This window comes from Saccopteryx bilineata, chromosome 6 (assembly GCF_036850765.1).
Source record: "Saccopteryx bilineata isolate mSacBil1 chromosome 6, mSacBil1_pri_phased_curated, whole genome shotgun sequence".
Classification (NCBI taxonomy): Eukaryota; Metazoa; Chordata; class Mammalia; order Chiroptera; family Emballonuridae; genus Saccopteryx; species Saccopteryx bilineata.
In genome coordinates, this window is record NC_089495.1 from 164,739,911 (window position 1) to 164,759,167 (window position 19,257).

The 19,257-nt window shown below is 41.0% G+C and overlaps 1 protein-coding gene across 1 annotated transcript; it reads right to left on the reverse strand.

Moving 5' to 3' along the window:
* Positions 1–319: 319 nt before the first annotated feature.
* On the reverse strand, positions 320–7,440 carry LOC136309414 (cystatin-8-like). Its single transcript, XM_066237567.1, has 3 exons — positions 7,210–7,440; positions 3,801–3,914; positions 320–403 (listed from the first exon to the last, which is right to left on the reverse strand). Exons 1-3 carry the CDS (start codon positions 7,438–7,440, stop codon positions 320–322), a joined length of 429 nt encoding a protein of 142 aa, XP_066093664.1.
* Positions 7,441–19,257: the final 11,817 nt, after the last annotated feature.

A 19,257-nucleotide genomic window follows, 5' to 3' on the forward strand; every position in this document is an offset into this window, starting at 1 on the left:
CTGTCCTTCTTTCTCTGTGTCTCTCTCTGTCTCTGTCACACACACAAAAAAAGTGATTCCTCTTCAGACTCACAGCGGGGTGCAGAATGAGACCTCACCCCATTCTTCGTACTTGGTAACAAACTTATTCCTGGGGGCGGGCTGGTTAAAGGCGAGGGACCCCACTGAGGCCAGGAAGAACATGCCCTTCTTTCATTACCACCTGGTATGAAATTAGAAAACAGAAAGGCAAGCAGAGAGGCGTGCGTGAGAAAAGCATGTTGCTAACAGCTCTTTTCTCAGAGGAAGGCAGAGACAGTGGGGCGTGCTCCAGAGTGCCCTAAGTATCTGCACACTGCATCTTCATCACGGTGAAATCGCCATTCCAGGGGAGTGCTCCGACCAAAAAGCTGCACGTTACTTTCTGGAAAAGACCACCACCATAAAAAAAAATCAGTCGTGTGGCAAAAGAAAGAAAAAAGCTGTCCTGTTTCTAGGTATCAGCTTAGGAATATGCTGGAAGATGGTCCTCACCCATCGAGAAATGCCCCCAGGAATCTGCTAGCTGGATGCTGCAGATCTTTAGAGCAATCATCAATAGCTGATGACCCGAGGAGTCTCTGTTTTTAGACCAACTACTGATAGACAGCAAACAATAACCATCATTGTATTTTGATGGGAGATCAGATGTAAATTTCATTGTATTTTTAATTCTTTAAAATGTTTTCTACAATTTAAGTAAAGCAATGCTATGTCAGCTATAAACTAATGTTTGTTATATTAATAATTAAATAGTGCATTTTGTTCTAATAACAAATAAGTCCAGAATAAGAGTAATTTAGAAGATTCTAGGGCCTAACATAACTTTTATTTCAAAGAGCCTTTCTCTCCCTTTCAAAATACTGTTGAAATAAAATATACTATCTGTGTGTGATAGATGGATGAATGGGCAGACAAAAGGATGGGTAGGTAGATGAATGGACATATGAGTCAAGAGACACATGAATGGGTAAACAAATGAATGAATACATGGGTACATGTATATAGATGACCAGATAGATAGATAGATAGATAGATAAAATAGATGGAGACAGGAAGATGGCAGTCCTAGAAAAACAGCCAAGGACATCTTCAATAATTGATTGGAAACATGGAGATACATCCAGGAGCCATGAGGCAAACGCAGTCAGAGAGAAGGAAGGTTGGTCTCTGCTGAGATTAGACAGATACAAAGTAAGACAATGGAGGCCTCCTTCCCCTACAGGCCTACAAAAAATACCAAACCAAGATGACTTTGTATGCAACTTACATCAAATCTTGGGAACCAAAATCTCCCTTAGTTCTTAAACTGATCCAAGACACAGAAAGAAGTGGAAAGCCTCCATTCTTTTTGTAAGACTAGAAAAACCCTGAAACCAAAGCTGTCAGCCAGGCCACTGGTCCCGAGGCAGGCAGCATTAGTATCACCAGGCAACTTCAAGAATGCCGTTAGATAGCCTTACTGCTTAAATGTTTGACATCGTAATAGAACAAAAATCCTTTTAAAAGATACTAGCATGTTCCAGACAGTTGCATATTAGACAGTCCCTGGTCGTGTCCAGCTCTGACGCTGTGCTTCCCAGGCTTTCTCAGTGATAGGAAGTGTATGGGGGCAGCTGCAGCTGGAAATTTGGCTTCAGTAGGTGTGGGATGAGGTGACACAACTGGCAGGCATGTGTACGTGTACATGTGGGGTGTTGTCCTCCTCCTCCTGTGATTCTTAACGTTAGGGAAGCTTGAGAGTACTTAATATATTTTAAAGGAAAGTCATAAATAAAGAAGTTGTGTGCTGAATCCCATTGCATTCTAACAGACGAGTGCAGACACCATCCATCACACTCATTCTTTCCAGCCCCGAGGACGGCAGACAGGCTGCAACAAAGAAGATAGGAAGGAGGGGCTGCCTGCTGTTGATGTGGTGGTTGCAAGGAATACAACATCATGTTCACAAGCACCTCTGTGGAGTGGCCTTCAAGGACGGGCACACCCTCCCCACCCCAGCACTCAGAGAGAGATAGAGATGCATGATGAAAGAACTAGGAATGCCAGGTGTGCCCTTCAACACCACGCTCAGCAAAGCTGTCAGAGGAATAAAAAATGTTTCATGCCATATCTCTGTGTGGTTATCCAGAAAATGTAAGAACCTGAAGAGCCACCCAATAAGCTTATACATGGGTTAACCATGTGCCTGTCACCATTTTCAAAAACCTACATTCAGCCAATGAGGATAAGAACTAGCAAAGTTATAAAACCACAGAAATAAGGCAGGTACACCATAGTCCAGACATATAATAATGACCCAATACTAAGCAATATTTAGTTTACTACACTAATGGGTCAAAAAAGAAAAATTATTTGATATACTTGGTAGAGGCTGAAAGAATAATTGATAAAAGAAAATATTCTTAATTTAAAAAACAAAACTTCATAAAGAGGGAATTGGAGGAACTTCAGAAATCAGCACTTGATATAATATTTAATAACCGAATAGAAATACCAAAAACATTCTCATTAAAGTGGGAATGAAAACAACTACTTGGCATTATTACTCTTCAGTATTATTCCAAATACTTAGAAAGAGAGATTTCAGTGTTGATAAGTGTGTGCTTAAAAACATGCACCTTAAAACCTTAGATATAATAAGTGGGTTTCCTGAAGAAAATTCTCCTTAATTCTCAATATTTTCTACAAACAGGTAAAAAGCAACAACTTACAATATATTTCCTATGAGCCCAGTAGAAAACATAAATTTAAACCAACCACACTTCTACTAATAGTAAAAGATTTAAAAAAAACATTAAAGATCAGGTAGCATTAAGACATGCTTGCTGCTTAAATGTTTGTCTTGATGGGTATCTACTATTAACTGGAAATAATCAAATTTGTTCAGTCTGCACACCCGGAGGCAGCCCTACACATGATGTGAATGTATTTTGTTAATGGGCCCTTGCAATCTCCTGTACCGAAGGGCAGAGCAATCATCTGGGAACTTGTCAAGAATGCAATTCTTGGATCCCATTCCAGACCAAGGAATCAGAAAGGCTACAGGTGGGATGCAGCCAACTGAGTTTATCAAGGCTTTTAGGTAATTCTAATGCCCACTGTGGTGAACCACTGGTATAAAGAAAGGGCAAAAACACACCTCTTGGACAAAACCACAGAAAGCCTCAGACTACACACAGGGCTTTCCCCCATCTAAAATCAAAAACACAGGCTTGAGGCCAAAGGACCCTGGGCCAAGTCAGCCCTTTCGTGGGTGTCTTTAGACCTTCATGGAAACTATGGCTGAGCCTGGCAAGAATCAACTGTAAACTTGGGTTGGGGACACTGTGTGGCCTAGTCACTGCTTGATCTCTAGCACGCGGAATAGCACCTGGCGCAGGTTAGCTTTGATGAGCAGATAAATGAACAAATGGATTTCCTTTTGTGTCTTTACAAGGATGAGCAACTGCTGAGCCAGAAACAGCTGAGTCATGCACCCAGGCCCGGAAAGGCCGACTCTCAGTGAATACACATTTCCTGAACCAACCGTCTGCAGTGGGTGGAGCCCGTGCAAACCAGTGACCTTGACAGCGTGCCTCCCCTAGGATGGGGGTGGGGGGAGACTCAGAGGAGTCCACCACATTCTGCTGCCCTACGTGCTCTAGTCTGAGAGCCACAGGGCTGACCACCTCGGAGGTTAAACATTGGTAATGATCCAGGCCTCAAAGAGAGAGTCTGGGCACCCCAAGTTCCCTGTAAGAGTAGCCAAGACCATCACAGACCCTTGGTTTGCTACTTACCTTTTCCAGTTTGGAGTTTTCTTGAACGACACAGTTTTCATGACTACTTGCAAACTTCCTGCAGTTGCTTCGGGCAATTTCAACATCAATGAAGTATTCCAGACGGTCTGTGACCTGCCAGTCAGCAATCGAAGCAGTTGTTCAATTTCATTCAAAAAGTTATATTTTACTTTTAAAATGTTTTGCCAACACTAAAAAAAAAATGCTCTCCTTTCCATCCTGCCTCCCTGTTACAAAGCCTTTCTCCCTTGAAGCCCACTGCTGGTCCTCAGGGGAAAGGCTCCATTCTCATATGGAGCCTCCTGGAAGGTAAGGCCTTTAAATTTTCTTTTCTGTCCCAAAGTCCAAGGCATGCTGCATGTTCGGTGAAGGGTTGGGGGAGAAAACCGAAGTCACCAGAACATCAGCTCCTCTAGGCCCAAGAATTTACACATTCACATGGGCCAGATGGGAGGACAGCCCCTCAGCCACATCGGACCCCCCCCCACCCGCCCCCAATTCTCTTCCCGTGTGCACACAGCCCTCAGATTCTGTTATCTGGTTCAATCTCCTGTCCCTTGAGGCTTTCCCACTCAAGGCCCCACCCTCCACCTCAGCAAACAGTCCTTAAGGCACCATGCCAAAGTAGTTTGGCTTTCTGGTCTCTGTTGAGTGTCTAGCAAGGAGAGCAGCAATGTTTGTAGCAAGACATCAGTGTTTACCAAATTCACCAATGATTGAGTTTGGTGAAGGTGAAAGCTATTCATGGCGTCCGCACAGCTGTGCTCTCATCAGTTTTAAAACCTCACAGTGGGAGCTGGAAAGGGGCACCTGCTTCTTGGCTCCAGTTTCCCTTGGACTCCCCTTTTGCTCACATTTCCTCATTGCCATCTCTAAGCCTTGATAAAGTTTATTAAATTGTGGCTGTGTTCCAAAGAATTAAGGGAAACTGGCCTGTGGGGAAGATGCTGGTTAGAGGACGTCAAGAAGTGAGGAGCAGAGCGGCCTCTTGGGTTTGGAAATTAAGTTTGTATTTAGAGGACCTCAAAAATACCATGGAGGTGAACCAATGCCCAGTAGGACCTCCTGCTGGTTGTGACACCTGCTGACCCTCACCAGTGGTCACTCTCTGTCATGCAGTGTCCCGGGGGCTTTGCACACATGGCTGCTAACCCACACACCAAACCTCTGGCGTAAGGCTTCACTCCCATTTGTTTCAGGGAAGAAAACTGAGGCACAGAGGAACTAAATAACTCTCTATTAGCCATCAGCCAACCTTGGCTCAAACAAGGTGTCCTGGCACAAGAACGCGCAGCCCTGACCACCATGTTCTCTCTTGTTTCTGCCCACTCAGCTCGTCCAGTCAGAGGAAGGCAGAGGACTGCTGTGTGGTGATTCCTGGGAAATGTAACCTGAACTGTGGGATAGCTGGGGCCATCTGGTGACGTGAACACCTTGGTTGAACCTACATAACCTCATTCTAAATATGTCAACAATAATAACAGTTTTAAAACTCAAATCTAATGGTTCCTGAGAATTCACTGACTTCATGTTTTTCTGGCTTTCCAGTGCTCATAAAATAAAGTAGAAGTCTTGCCCGAGGCCTATAAGGACAGTACAGTGGTCCCTGTTTACTTCCTTGCCAGTCAGATTGCAATCTGAGCTGCCAAATGAACTGTGCCCTCTCCCATCCTCATGTACCCCAAATCTTCCCTGTTTCCCTCCCGTAGCAGATGCTATGAGTAGTGCCCCATGTCCCATGCTGTTCCTAAATGTACTACTACTTTCTGGGGCTCCCTGCTAAGGGCTTTCTGCCACCAACAGGAGCCAGGGTCTCCCAGAGCAGCTCTTGGCCAAAGTCAGATAAGACGTGGTGGGTAAATAAGTCAGCACCTCACCTGCAGGATGGCCCAACTTCGAAGTGGGCTCTGCACCCTCTCCCCAAGGAGTCCCCAAGGAGATGAGCCCCGCTGCCCAAGGTGGTAACCTGCTCAATAATTCACCTGCACTGGCTGCCTCCCTGCCCCTCACACTCCCTCTGACCTCCGGGCGCTTCCTGAGATGGCCTCCCAAGTCACGGCACTTGAATTCTAAGACTAGAGTCTGCTTCTGGGAAACCAATCTAAAACCCTTCCCACCAACCTCCTTCACCTGTTTCACTGCTAATTGCCCTCTGGCTACACCTTCAACAGCACCCCCTAGAGAAGTGATACTCAGCCTTGTCTCCATGTGGGGATCACCTGGAGGGTTTTAACACCTACTGAGACCTGAGTTCCCCCTGGAGACCCTCGTTTAATTGATGAGGGTGCAGTAGGATATCCACAAGCTCCTTAGGTGAGATACGCTGCCTGAAGAGGCCTTCCCCTGACACTCAGACCCTGTGTTCCATACCCCAGAACAAACATCACAAATCTCATTCCTGGTTTAGTAATTTTTTTTTCTATTTGGACTGGTTCCCTAAGGGCTATTATCATTTCAGTCTATCTCTCTGCCCTATCAATAGTGGCTAGCATAGAAGTGGTTTCAAAGAAACCTGATAAAAAGTATTTGCTACTTGGGTACCAAAGGAAAACACAAACTATAAAGAGGGCTTGGGAAGTTCAAGACTTTGGATTTATTGTCCTGTCTCATGTGAATGGACTGTTGTGTCCCTATCAATAAAATGCACTGCACCATCAATATAGGACTACAGATGTGGTCCTCCTGGCTCTCGTGTTCCCAAGAGATGGGATCATAAGTACCAACATGTAACGTGGCCCGGCTGCTGCCAACAGAGACAGACTGGAGAGAGTGTAAAAACTGAAGAGAAGAAGCTCTGCCAACAGTGACCTATTTGCTGGTTCTCTTTAGAACTCATTCTTATAAGTTTCATGGTGCAATGAGAAGTCACACCACCAACCAACCCCTGAGGCTGAACTTCAACACCAAGAGCCTTTTCTCAATATGGCAGCCAAGGTCAAACTAGACTCCAAGTCAGCAATACCTCCTAGTGTTGGACAACTTGTGGTTCTGTGAGGACAGACACATTTCTATAAACAGAATAACATAATGTTTCTGTTTCCATTAAAAAAAATGTTGGATTAAAAGCACTACAAAATAGGGAAGGAGGCATATTATGGGCCCATAACAGCATTATTACAAAATTTCCATGGTGCTCAATTTGTTTCCCAGTAACCTTAGCAAATACAAAGCAAGAACATTTGATTTGCAGTTTGGGTTTAAATGAATATATATAAAGTACTCAGAATGACAGTCCAAGCATATACAGAAAACACACTGTTAGAGAAACACGGAAGTGTGCATGTGCTTGAGAACTCACACATTTAGGATTTTCATATATCAATGTTTTTCTCACATGTCCAACCTTTAAGACAGACTTCAGTCTGTACCACCTTATGCAAATAAGCATATTGAGAGGAAGCAGCTTTACCTGCAGCTGGACTTGCACTATCTGGACCACCTGGAAGATGTACTTATCCTCACTCTTTTTGTTGTACTCTTGCATGGCAAACCACAGACACTGCTTCACGTTGGCATTGGAGGCATTGATAACTTTTAATTCCCTTAGCACCTTGACCTTATTCTTGTCTGGGTCTGTGCTGGCTACCAGGGCCACCAGAAGGGTGAGCAGTATCTGGCAGGACCCCCAGAGTCTTGTCATGGTCCCTCCTTCCAGGGGCACAGGTGAGTCTCTCTCCTCTCAGGGCCGGAGCTGCAGGTGAGATGGGGTGGTTGCTTCTGCTGCTATAGATCCAAAGAGCTTTCCACAATAGCATCAACCCAGCTAGATTTAAGACAGAGCCATTAGGGTTACTTGTAAGGTTTCCTATTCTTCAAGGAAACCCACCTGAAGAAGCCATGAGGAGTCTTTGCTCCCAGGCATCCACCCTCCTTATCCTGGGTGCGGTCTGGGGTTCCAGGGAGAGCGCTTAGCTCAGATGTGTGGACAACCTACCCCGTGCACTTCACCTCCCACTCCTGCTTCTGTGTCTGACCTACAAGATGTGACTGTTAAAATGTTGCTGCCCCAAGGGTTCCTGGCTCTGGCCCTCTGCCCTCGGTGGGCTTTCCAACCTGTCCCGCTGCAGGCTGCCGCTTCCTCCTTGTGGAGGCAGGCTCTGACCCAGACGTCAGCCGATGGCTTTCCTGAGTCTCTGGCAAAGTAGGAGTAGGAAAGAAGGGGGTAAAAGCCAAAAGCTTATATTATTTATTCGAGGAAAGGCTATATCTGGAGCACCAATTATTAGTGGCACAAGTCAGTTTCCAAAGCCACCAATTATAATAGGTATAACTATAAAGAAAATTATTACAAATGCATGAGCGGTAACTACTACATTGTAGATCTGATCATCGCCTAATAGGGCTCCTGGTTGGCCAGTCTGGCAGTCTGCTAGGGCTCCTCTGGCAGTCTCAGCTCACCTCCTCCCTCCTGATCTCTGGTCTCTCTCCACCTTCAAGTCCTTGCCCTGGCAGGGAGGTCACACTTTGTGATGTAATTGAGCACCTGTGACCCTGCCTCAGGGAGGGCTCCTCTAACCTGCTGGCCACTGACCAGCAGGCAAGCCCCTCAAAGGTTTCCTGATCACCTGTGCAGTGACTCTGGCTTCCTAAATGCTTGGTCTCTGGACTCCCTCTGGCCCTATAGCACCTCTCTCCTCTGTCCTGCCTGGGAGCTCACACAGCCCACCCTGGGCTCTCAGAAATTCTGTTTCTCTGTGAAAATCCCAAATCGGTGTCCAGCAAATTACTTGAGAGGTTGGGTGCGAAAATGAGTGGGCTCCTGACCACGAGGACGGGCAGTGTGCAGAAAACGACAGGGAGGAATCTGCGCAGGCAGAAGAGCACTGCGCACTGCACACTCACCGTGCTGTGCTCGCCCCTCTGCCTCTGGGGGGCGCTTACTCGTTCTCATACTCAGCTGTTACACACAGTGCTGCAGTGGACAAAACTTCCCAAATAGTTTTGCAATTTACACAGGTATTTCTTTACAAGAAAAGACTAGATAGAGGACTGCTGCCAGAACTTGACACAAATTTAAATTTAGTATACAGTGCCAAATTGATAGCTACTTACTAGCAGTGTCTTCATTATTTTCAACTCTTGCTGTAAGTTAAAAGCATGTGAGAGCTCTAAGAAGTAAGTGCATTCCCACTAATACAAACACCATCTCTGGAAGAGGGTCCAAAAGTCAGCATTTTTTGAAGTTAGCCAGGGTTCCAAGGCACAGCCAAGTTTGAGAACCTGTGTACTGTACCTGTGTTTCATGGATGTTAGTGTACACTTGAACCACGTGGAATCTTGTGAAAATACAGGTTCTGATTCATTGGGTTGGGTCTGCGGTGGGCATGAGATTCTGCATTTCTTTTTTCTTTTTAATAATTAAAATCATTGAAAGTTATTTTAATTGGGGTATTCCTTTTATAACCTATAGTGTAAAATAAAAATTTACTTTAAAATTGATTTATAATTTACAAAAAAGTTGCAAAGATACTATTTTAACTTCCTTTACTGTTAACATCTTACATAGAACTATGAAACTTTTCCTTATTGTTTTTTTATTTTAAATAGAACTATTCACTCACAGACTTTATTTATTGTAATTTCACTCTTCTTTACTCACGTCCTTTTTTTTTTCTTTTTTTTTTTTGGGGGGGGGGCTCAGATGGCTTATTTTTATTCAAATCCCTGTGGGCTCCAAATTATCATCTTGATTTATGGTTCTCAGCTGTGGAGCCAGCCTCCCTTCATATTGGCCAGTTTTTTCTTTACTTTTTTTTAAATAAATTTTTATTTTATTGGGGTGACATCAATAAATCAGGGTACATATATTCAAAGAAAACATGTCCAGGTTATCTTGTCATTCAGTTCTGTTGCATACCCATCACGCAAAGAGAGATTGTCCTCCGTCACCTTCTATCTAGTTTTCTTTGTACCTCTCCCCCTCCCCCTCTCCCTCCTTCCCTCCCCCCGCCCCCCGTAACTACCACACTCTTGTCCATGTCTCTTAGTCTCATTTTTATGTCCCACCAATGTATGGAATCCTGCAGTTCTTGTTTTTTTCTGATTTACTTATTTCACTCCGTATAATGTTATCAAGATCCCACCATTTTGTTGTAAGTGATCCGATGTCATCATTTCTTCTGGCTGAATAGTATACCATAGTATATATGTGCCACATCTTCTTTATCTAGTCTTCTATTTTTTTTTTTACAGTGATTAAAGCCTTTAAGCAAACTCTTGGCCAATACAGCAAGAATCCATAAAAGAGTAGTGTCCTTAACATGTTCACCAAGGATTTGGCATGGTGTTGGGGCCAACTTGGACTTGGTGAACATGTTAAGGACTCATGTCCTTCTTTTATTCTAGAACCCAATCTAGAATACCACTACATGGCATTTAGCAACTTTTAAAATATTTTTATTTGGAAAATTAAATTTAAGGGGGTGACATTGATTAATAAGAGTACATGGGATTCAGGTAAATACTTCTATAGAATACTGATCGTGCTGAGTACCCATCAATCAAAGTCAAATCATTTTCCATCAGTGTATATTTGTCTCTCATTACTCTCCTCCTCCCCCCCTCCCCCCCACACCTCCCCTAGTAACCACTTAACTTTTATCTAAGAACATGAGTCTCATTTCTTTTATTAATTTTAATTTATTGTGTTAACATGAATTCAAGTGTCCCACTCAATATAACCCCCTCACCCCCACCCCCTCATCCCCATTGCCCCCTGCTCCCCACTTCCCTTTGGGATTTGCTGTCCTGTTATCTGTATCTATGTGTTATGTATATATAATTTCACCAATCCCTTCACCTTCTCTGATCCCATACCCTAATCCCCTTTCCCTCTGACAGCTGTCCCTCTGCTCCTATGACCCTGCCTCTGCCTCTATTCCGTTCCTCAGTTCACTTTGTTCTTTAGATTCCACATATAAGTGAGATCATATGATATTTGTTTTTCTCTGCCTGGCTAATTTCACTTAGCATAATAATCTCCAAATCCATCCATACCATCGTAAAAAGTAAGATTTCTTCTTTTTCACAGCCATGTAGTATTCCATTGTGTATATGTACTACTGCTTTTTAATCCACTCGTCCACTGACAGACACTTGGTCTGTTTCCAGATCTTCGTTATTGTGAACAATACTGCCATATAAACATGAAGGTGCATTTCTTTTTTTCAAACAGTGCTATGGTGTTCTTGGGGTATATTTCTAACAGTGGTATAGCTGGGTCAAAAGGCAGTTTCATTTTTAATTTTTTTAGGAAACTCCATACTGTTTTCCACAGTGGCTGCACCAGTCTGCATTCCTGCCAGTAGTGCAGGAGGGTTCCCTTTTCTCCACACCCTCGCCAGCACTTATTTTGTGTGGATTTGTTAGTGAGCGCCACTCTGACAGGTGTGAGGTGATATCTCATTGTGGTTTTAATTTGTATTTCTCTGATGATTACTGATGTTGAACCTTTTTTCATATGCCTATTGGCCATCTGTATGTCCTCTTTGGAGAAGTGTCTATTCAGTTCTTTTGCCCATTTTTAAATTGGCTGGTTTACCTTTCTGGTATTGAGTTTTAGAAATTCTTTATAAATTTTTGTTATTAACCCCTTATCAGATGTATAGGTGAATATGTTCTCCCATTGTATGGTTTGTTTTTTAATTTTGTTTATGGTGATTTTTGCTGTGCAAAAGGTTTTCAGTTTGTTATAGTCCCATTTGTTTATTTTGTCCTTTATTTCACTTGACCATGGAAGTAAATTGGCAAAAATATTGCTACGAGAGATATCAAAGAGTTTACTGCCTATGTTTTCTTCTAAGATCTCTATAGTTTCACAACTTACATTTAAGTTTTTTATCCATTTTGAGTTTATTTTTGTAATGGTGTAAGTTGGTGGTCTAGTTTCAATTTTTTGCATGTATCTGTGCAATTTTCCCAGCACCATTTAGTAAAAAGACTGTCTTTACTCCACTGTGTGATCTTACCTCCTTTGTCAAATATCAATTGGCCATAATAGTGTGGGTTTATTTCTGGAGACTTGTTCTATTCCATTATCTGTATGCCTGTTCTTATGCCAGTACCAAGCTGTTTTGATTACTATGGCCTTGAGTACAACTTGATATCAGGAAGTGTGATACCTCCCACTTTATTCTATGTTTTCAAGATTGCTGAGGCTATTCATATTCTTTTTTTGGTTTCATATAAATATTTAGAATATTTTTTCTATATCTTTGAAGTGTGCCATTGGTAATTTAATAGGAATTGCATTGAATCTATAAATTGTTTTGGGTAATATAGACAGTTTAATGATGTTTATTCTTCCTATCCATGAACACAGTATATGCTTCCACTTGTTTGTATCTTTCTTGAATTTTTTTTTTTTCAGTGTCTTATAATTTTCTGAGTACAAGTCTTTTACCTCCTGGTTAAATTTACTCCTGGGTAATTTTGTTGTTGTTGTTGCAATAGTGAAGGGGATTGTTTTCTTAATTTCATTTTCAGATAGTTTATTGTTGGTGTATAAAAATGCCACTTATTTCTGAATACTAATTTAATATCCTGCTACCTTGCTGAATTCATTTATTATGTCTAGTAGTTTTTTGACTGAGACTTTAGGGTTTTCTATGTACAATATTATATCATCAGCAAATAATGATAGTTTTACTTCTTCTTTTCCAATTTGGATGCCTTTTGTTTCTTCTTCTTGTCTGATTGCTGTGGCTAGGACTTCCAGAACTATGTTGAATAAGAGTGGTAAAAGGGGGCACCCCTGCCTTGTTCCTGATCTCAAGGGGATTGCTTTTAATTTTTGCCAATTGAGTATGATGTTAGTTGTGGGTTTGTCATAGATGGCCTTTATCATGTTGAGGTATGTCCCTGTATTTCCACTTTGCTGAGAGTTCTGATCATAAATGGGTGCTGGATTTTATCAAGTGCTTTTTCTGCATCTATTCATATAATCATGGGATTTTTCTCCTTCCTTTTGTTTATGTGATGAATCACATTGATTGATTTGCCAATATTGTACCAGCCTTGCCTCCCTGGAATAAACCCCACTTGATCAAGATGTATGACTTTTTTAATGTACTGCTGGATCCAGTTTGTGAAAATTTTGTTGAAAATTTTAGCATCTGTGTTTATCAAGGATATAGGTCTGTGGTTTTCTTTCTTTGTAGTGTCTTTGCCTGGTTTTGGAATGAGGACCATGCTTGCTTCATAAAAGAAGCTTGGAAGTCTTCCCTCCTCTTGAATTTTTTGATAGCTTGAGAAGGCTAGATGTTAGTTCTTCTTTGAATATTTGGTAAAATTTGCCTGTGAAGCCATCGTTCAAAGACTTTTATTTGCTGAGAATTTTTTAATAACTGTTTCAATTTCATTTGTTGTAATCGGTCTGTTTAGGTGTTCTGATTCTTCTAGATTGAGTCTTAAAAGGTTGTATGTTTCTAAGATTTCATCCATTTCATCTAGGTTGTCCAATTTTTTTTGACATATAGATCTTCATGGTATTTTCTTACAATCCTTTGTATTTCTGCAATGTCAGTTGTTACTTCTCCCTTTTAATTCCTAATTTTATTTATTTGAGTCCTCTCTCTTTTTTCTTTTTTTCTCTCTTTTATCTCTCTCTTTTTTTCTTGATCATTCTAGGTAAAGATTCATCAATCATGTTTACCTTTTCAAAGAACCAGCAGTTGGTTTCATTGATCTTCTATATTTTTTTTTAGCCTCTATGTCATTTGTTTCTACTCTGATCTTTATTATTTCCTTCCTTCTACTTCCTTTGGACTTTATTTGTTGTTCTTTTTTCTAGTTCTTTTAGATGCAGGGTTAAGTTGTTTATTTGAGTTTTTTCTTGCTTCTTAAGGTATGCCTGTAATGCTATGAACTTCCCTCTCAAGACTACTTTTGCTGTGTTCCATAAATTTTGAGTTGTTGTATGTTAATTTTCACTTGTTTCAAGAAAATTTTTTATTCTTCCTTGATCTCATTGTTAACCCATGTGTTATTTAATAACATGCTATTTATTATCCAAGTATTTGAAAGTTTTTCAGTTTTTCTATTGTAGTTGATTTCTATTGTAGTTTCATGCCATTGGGATCAAGAAAGATGCTTGATTTGATTTCAATCTTCTTAAATTTATTGAGACTTCTTTTGTGTCCTAACATGTGATCTATCCTAAAGAATGTATTATGAGCACTTGAAAAGAATGTATATTCTTCTGCTTTGGGGTGAAAAGTTCTGAAGATGTCTATTAAATCCAGTTGGTCAAGTGCAGGCATGGCCAACAGTTTTTGCTCCCAGGTCAGATTAGAAAGAAAACTTTTTTTATGGGCTGGACAAAATATTAAAAATAAAAAATGTTAAATACAAAAATGATTTATTTAAGTAAACAAAGTTTTATTATGTAATTTGTTTATGAATAATGTAAATAATTTAGTGCAACAAATTAACAAAAAAACCAATGTGACGTGTTGAGGTGCTTTGCATCGTCTATTATTTTTTTAATATCTGGCTCTATACTTGTAATAGCTATTCTTAACACAGCCTCCAAATGTAAATCATTCAATCTTGGTCTGTTGTACTTTTATTTAGATTCATTAAAGAAAAAGTTTGTTCACAAATACAAGTTGAGCTGAAGATTACTGAAGATATTGTAGTTTATGTATAACAAGTTAAAAGTACCACTTATTTCATTTCCACAGTGCGTCATGTGGAGAATATTAAAAATTTAATTGTGGGCTGCATAAATCATTATGCAGGCTGTATCCGGCCCATGGTCTGTATGTTGGCCATGCCTGGTCTAGTGTGTCATTTAAGGCCACTGTTTCTTTGTTGATTTTCTGTCTGGAGGATCTCTCCATTGATGTTAGTGGGGTATTAAAATTCCCTACTATTATACTATTGCTGTTGATCTCACCCTATGTCCATCAAAATCTACTTTATAGATTTAGGTGCTCCTATATTAAGTGCCTAAATATTTACAATAGTTATATTGTAACTATCCTGTTGGGTTGCTCCCTTTATCATTATGTAGTGACCTTCTTTATCCCCTACTATAGCCTTTGTTTTAAACTCTATTTTGTCAGATATATAAGCATTGCTACCCCAGCTTTCTTTTCATTTCCATTTGCATGAAATACTTTTTTCCATCCCTTCACTTTCAGTCTATATGTATCTTTTGTTCTGAGGTGGGTCTCTTGTAGACAACATATATAAGGGTCCTGTTTTCTTATCCATGCAGCTACCCTCTGTCTTTTGATTGGAGCATTTAAGCCATTTACATTTAATGTTATTATTGACATGTACTTATTATTGCCATCTTATTCTTTAAATCTACAATCCTCTTTTTCCAGATTTTTTTCCCCTTTGCACTTTTTACAGCAGGCCCCTTAACATTTCTTGCAGTACTGGTTTGGTTGTAATGAATTCCTTGAGGTTTTTTTTTTTTTTTTTGTCTTGGAAACTTTTTATTTCTCCTTCAATTTTAAATGATAGCCTTGCTGGATAAAGAAGTCTTGGTTTGAGGTTCTTTTTTAGCATCACTTTGAATATATCTTGCTAATCCCTTCTGGCCTCAAGTGTTTCTGTTGAGAAGTCAGATATCATCCTTATGGGGGCTCCTCTGTAGGTAATTAACTACTTTTCTCTTGCAGGTTTTAGTATTTTTTTCTTCGTCTCTTAACTTTAGGACTTTAATTATAATGTGTCTTGGGTTCCTCTTTAATGGCACTGTCTATGCTTCTTGAACTTGTGTGACTTTTTCCTTCATCAATTTAGGGAAGTTTTCAGTTACGACTTCTTCAAACAGGTTCTCTATCCCTTGTTCATTCTCTTCTCCATCAGGAACCCTTATGATGTGGATGTTGTTTCTCTTCATGTCACAGAGCTCTCTTAGAGTTTCTTCATTCCTTTGAGCCTCTTTTCTTTTTGCTGCTCTGCTTCCATGCTTTTGTTTATCTTGTCCTCTAAATCACTGATTCGATCTTCTGCTTCATCCAACCTGCTGTTAATTTCTTCTAGTGCAGTTTTCATTTCTGATATTGTGTTTGTCATTTCTGACTGGTTATTTTTTATGATTTCAATGTTCTTTTTGATGCTTGCTATCTCTTTATTTAGGTGCTTATAATGTCCACCCATTGTTGCTCTAAGCTCTTTGAGCATCCTAAAAATCATTATTTCAAACTCTGCATCAGGTAGTAAGGTTACTTCCATCTCATTTTCTGGTGGTTTCTCTTGTTGATTTATTTGGGTCACATTTTTCTGTCTGCCAATTTTGTCTGTGTATTAGGTAGTGCTGTCTGACTTTGAAAATTTTGTGGTGTCTTTATGAAGAAAATGGGCTCAGTGGTACTGACCTCCAGGCCACCTCTTTTTCTTGTTCTAGGAATGCTTCTTGAGGGTACTATTTTCTCTCTATTGTATGTGAGTATTAAATGCAGTTGGTCCTTTCATGGGTACTGTAATCCCTTCAGGCTAGCTGGCTCTAAGAATCAATCTTGACCATATGTATTATACACTGTGCCATGTTTGTCCTATTGGGCATATTTATTCTCCACGATGTCTGGTGCCTGCTAGACTCCACCTTTGAGCATGCTGCTTGTATAGGTAGCTGAGTCTAGGGTTGGTGCTGTCTGCCACCCACCACCAGTTGTGTTGGCTCTAGATCTTCTTGGGTTGGCGTCGGTTGTTGTTTGTAACCTGCTGTGGGCTACCTGTCAGCAGCTACTGCACTTTTTGCTGTTTGTGTGTGTCTGCATTTTCTGTGCCTGGGTAGTATGGGAGGGGCCTACCTTTGTATATCGATCAGCTTATTCCTGCTTAGAGATGACAGCAGCTCCATAAAAGCCCCAAGTTCTGTAAGATTTATCTTTTCTTTTCAGCTGCTCCTCCTTTTCTTGCAGCTTCCTGGTCTTCCCACAGAGTCTTCTGTAGGAAGACTGTAGTGTGGGCTCAGACTGTCCTTACCCAACCAACCCCTGTACAAGTTTGCACATTGATCTTTTCATACTTTCCATCCAGCACCATCTCTCTGTCCTGCCCCCTGTTGTGTAATACTCCCTTCAGCTGTTTCCAATCTGAGGTTAACCGGCCTATCTCGTAATTCATTTCAGTTATTGTATTTTTCAGTCCTAGAACTATTATTTTTTCTTTTTGATAGCTTCAACTTTTTCACCAATATTATTCATCTTTGAATTCATTGAATCTATTCATCTTGGTGTGTTAAAGTCCATCTCTGATAACCACACACCTAGATAGATTTTCAGGTTTGTTTCTATCATTTATCTTCATTCTGCATCATCATGCCTTGCCTTTTTCCCAATTATTTTTGACTGTGTGCTGGAATTCTGTATTTTAAAAATATAGAACTAATTTGAGGTTTTGCATGATTTGGATAATATTTTAGATTTACTTAACAGCTATGCACAGAATGTAAGCCACAGGATAGGTCTATGTAAAATATACACAATCTCAGAGATAATAGGTGTCATCATTTAAAGAGCACAGATTCTGAAAATGGGGTGCAGTGAGGAGATTGGAATTGGAAGAAGAGGAAATGGTAGAGTCTGGAGAGCTGGGAATAAATGGGGCATATACTGAGGGGTAGCATGTGAGTGCGGGCAGTTGGAGACAAGGAGGAGGAGCTTATACTGACTGAAGTGATGGTTTAAGACATTGATTTGTTGACTTTGACCCACTTATGGTATTCCTTGGCTGACAATGTGATCTCACAAGCGATGACAGGTGTTGGGCAAACAAGTTTATAACAGGTTTGCTCGCTTATATTTTGCCTAATTGTTACATTGGCGGCAGTGCCGTGTGTGTGTGTGTGTGTGTGTGTGTGTGTGTGTGTGTTCCCAAGAGAAGGGGTTATTTTTCCTTCAGCCTATTTTGCTGGAGAGGGCAGAGGGGGTGGAGAGAGAGTGCTGAGGGGCTTGGGAGCTCTGAGATTTCCTTGAGTCTGGTTGGCTGGGGATTGCTGAGGCTGGTGGGGGGCTGTGAGTCCAGGTGAGTCCAGAGTGAGAAAGGGAAGTGATCTTCCCTGCCTGTTTTCCCATCCGCCTTTAGGAGACTTTAATAAACAAAATATCCCACCATTTTCTGGCTCCACTGTTCCTTTACCATCTGTCCAAATCCAATGGAACCTGCATAGCTGTGGCGGTGGCCACCGGCCCTACAACAGGGAACCAGATAAACAGCAACAGTGTTTCTGGCAGGTGGTTTTGCTCTGAGAATAGTATTTGGAAAGCATTACAAAAAGGAAGTAACAAGTAGTTAGTTTCAAGTGTTTCTGGGCCTTTGTTTCTTTGCTAAAACAATGAATCTTTATGTCCAGAAACCAAAGAGTTAAAAGGGAAATTGATGTGATGGGGACTGGACTTAGTTGGCCTTGAGCTCAGTTTCAGAAAACCACAGTAAGGAAACAGGAGACTTGTTGCTGTCCTTATCAGGTGTCCCGATAAGGAAATGGAAAAGGGGGTTGGTGGTGAGGATACATAGGGATAATTTCAAAACGTGCCACATCCAACCTACAGGGAGCACATTCTTCCATTTCTCCTCCACCTCTTTCTTTCTGCGTTTGAATTTTCCCCCAAAACACCCCAGTGCTGAGATTTGGGGTAAGCCCCAATTTCTGGAGTGGAGGTGTTTAGGTGAATGTATTCCAATATTTCAAACCAGTTAATTCTATAAAATAGTCTGGGTTTTGTGAAAATCAAGAATTTCTAAAAATAAGCATCAATTTTTACATTGTGTACTTGTTCTGTAACTTTCAAATATATTTTTACTCCCTTCTGATTGGGAGCTACTAGTGACTGGGCTTGCTCCAGAGAGGTCTCTTTAGGACACAATGACACTGGTTATGACAGACTTTAGTGAGTGGTGCATCATTCAAAACCTGCTAATGTGGGTTCAATGAGAGTGGTATCAGGAGCAAACTGTCCCAACCCTACCAAAAACCCATGGGCATTAACTCAGTGCAAGGGGCCATTTTTTTAACACCATATTCTGTGACAGCAGAAATATAAGGAAAGACATAGACCATGAACAAAATATACTAACTGCAACTTACACAGTTTCTCAATATTAGAGTTCCTTAGAGAATCATTACACAACCTTGGCCACAAGTGCCAGTCACCTGGGGCTTTATATATGCCTTCTGTCAGGTCACAAATGTTCTTTTATAGTAGAAAAGGAGATGTGGTCTGTTGTCTAGGAAATTTGTAAAATAAAACCAGTGGGGTTTGCATATGAATCAAAGCAGGAAACAACTGAAATGTAGCAAACAAGAGCAGGACACCGGGCTTTTCTGATGTAAAATGGATGTCAGACAGGAAGGTGACTCCACCTGTGAGAAATGCAGACTAGCACTCAGGAAGTCAGGATATCCTTGACCCATGAACAACGGCTCAACTTCTAGAAACCTGAGTGCTATCATAGGTGAGGGTGGACAGTATGCTGGTTTTGCCGACCACACAAC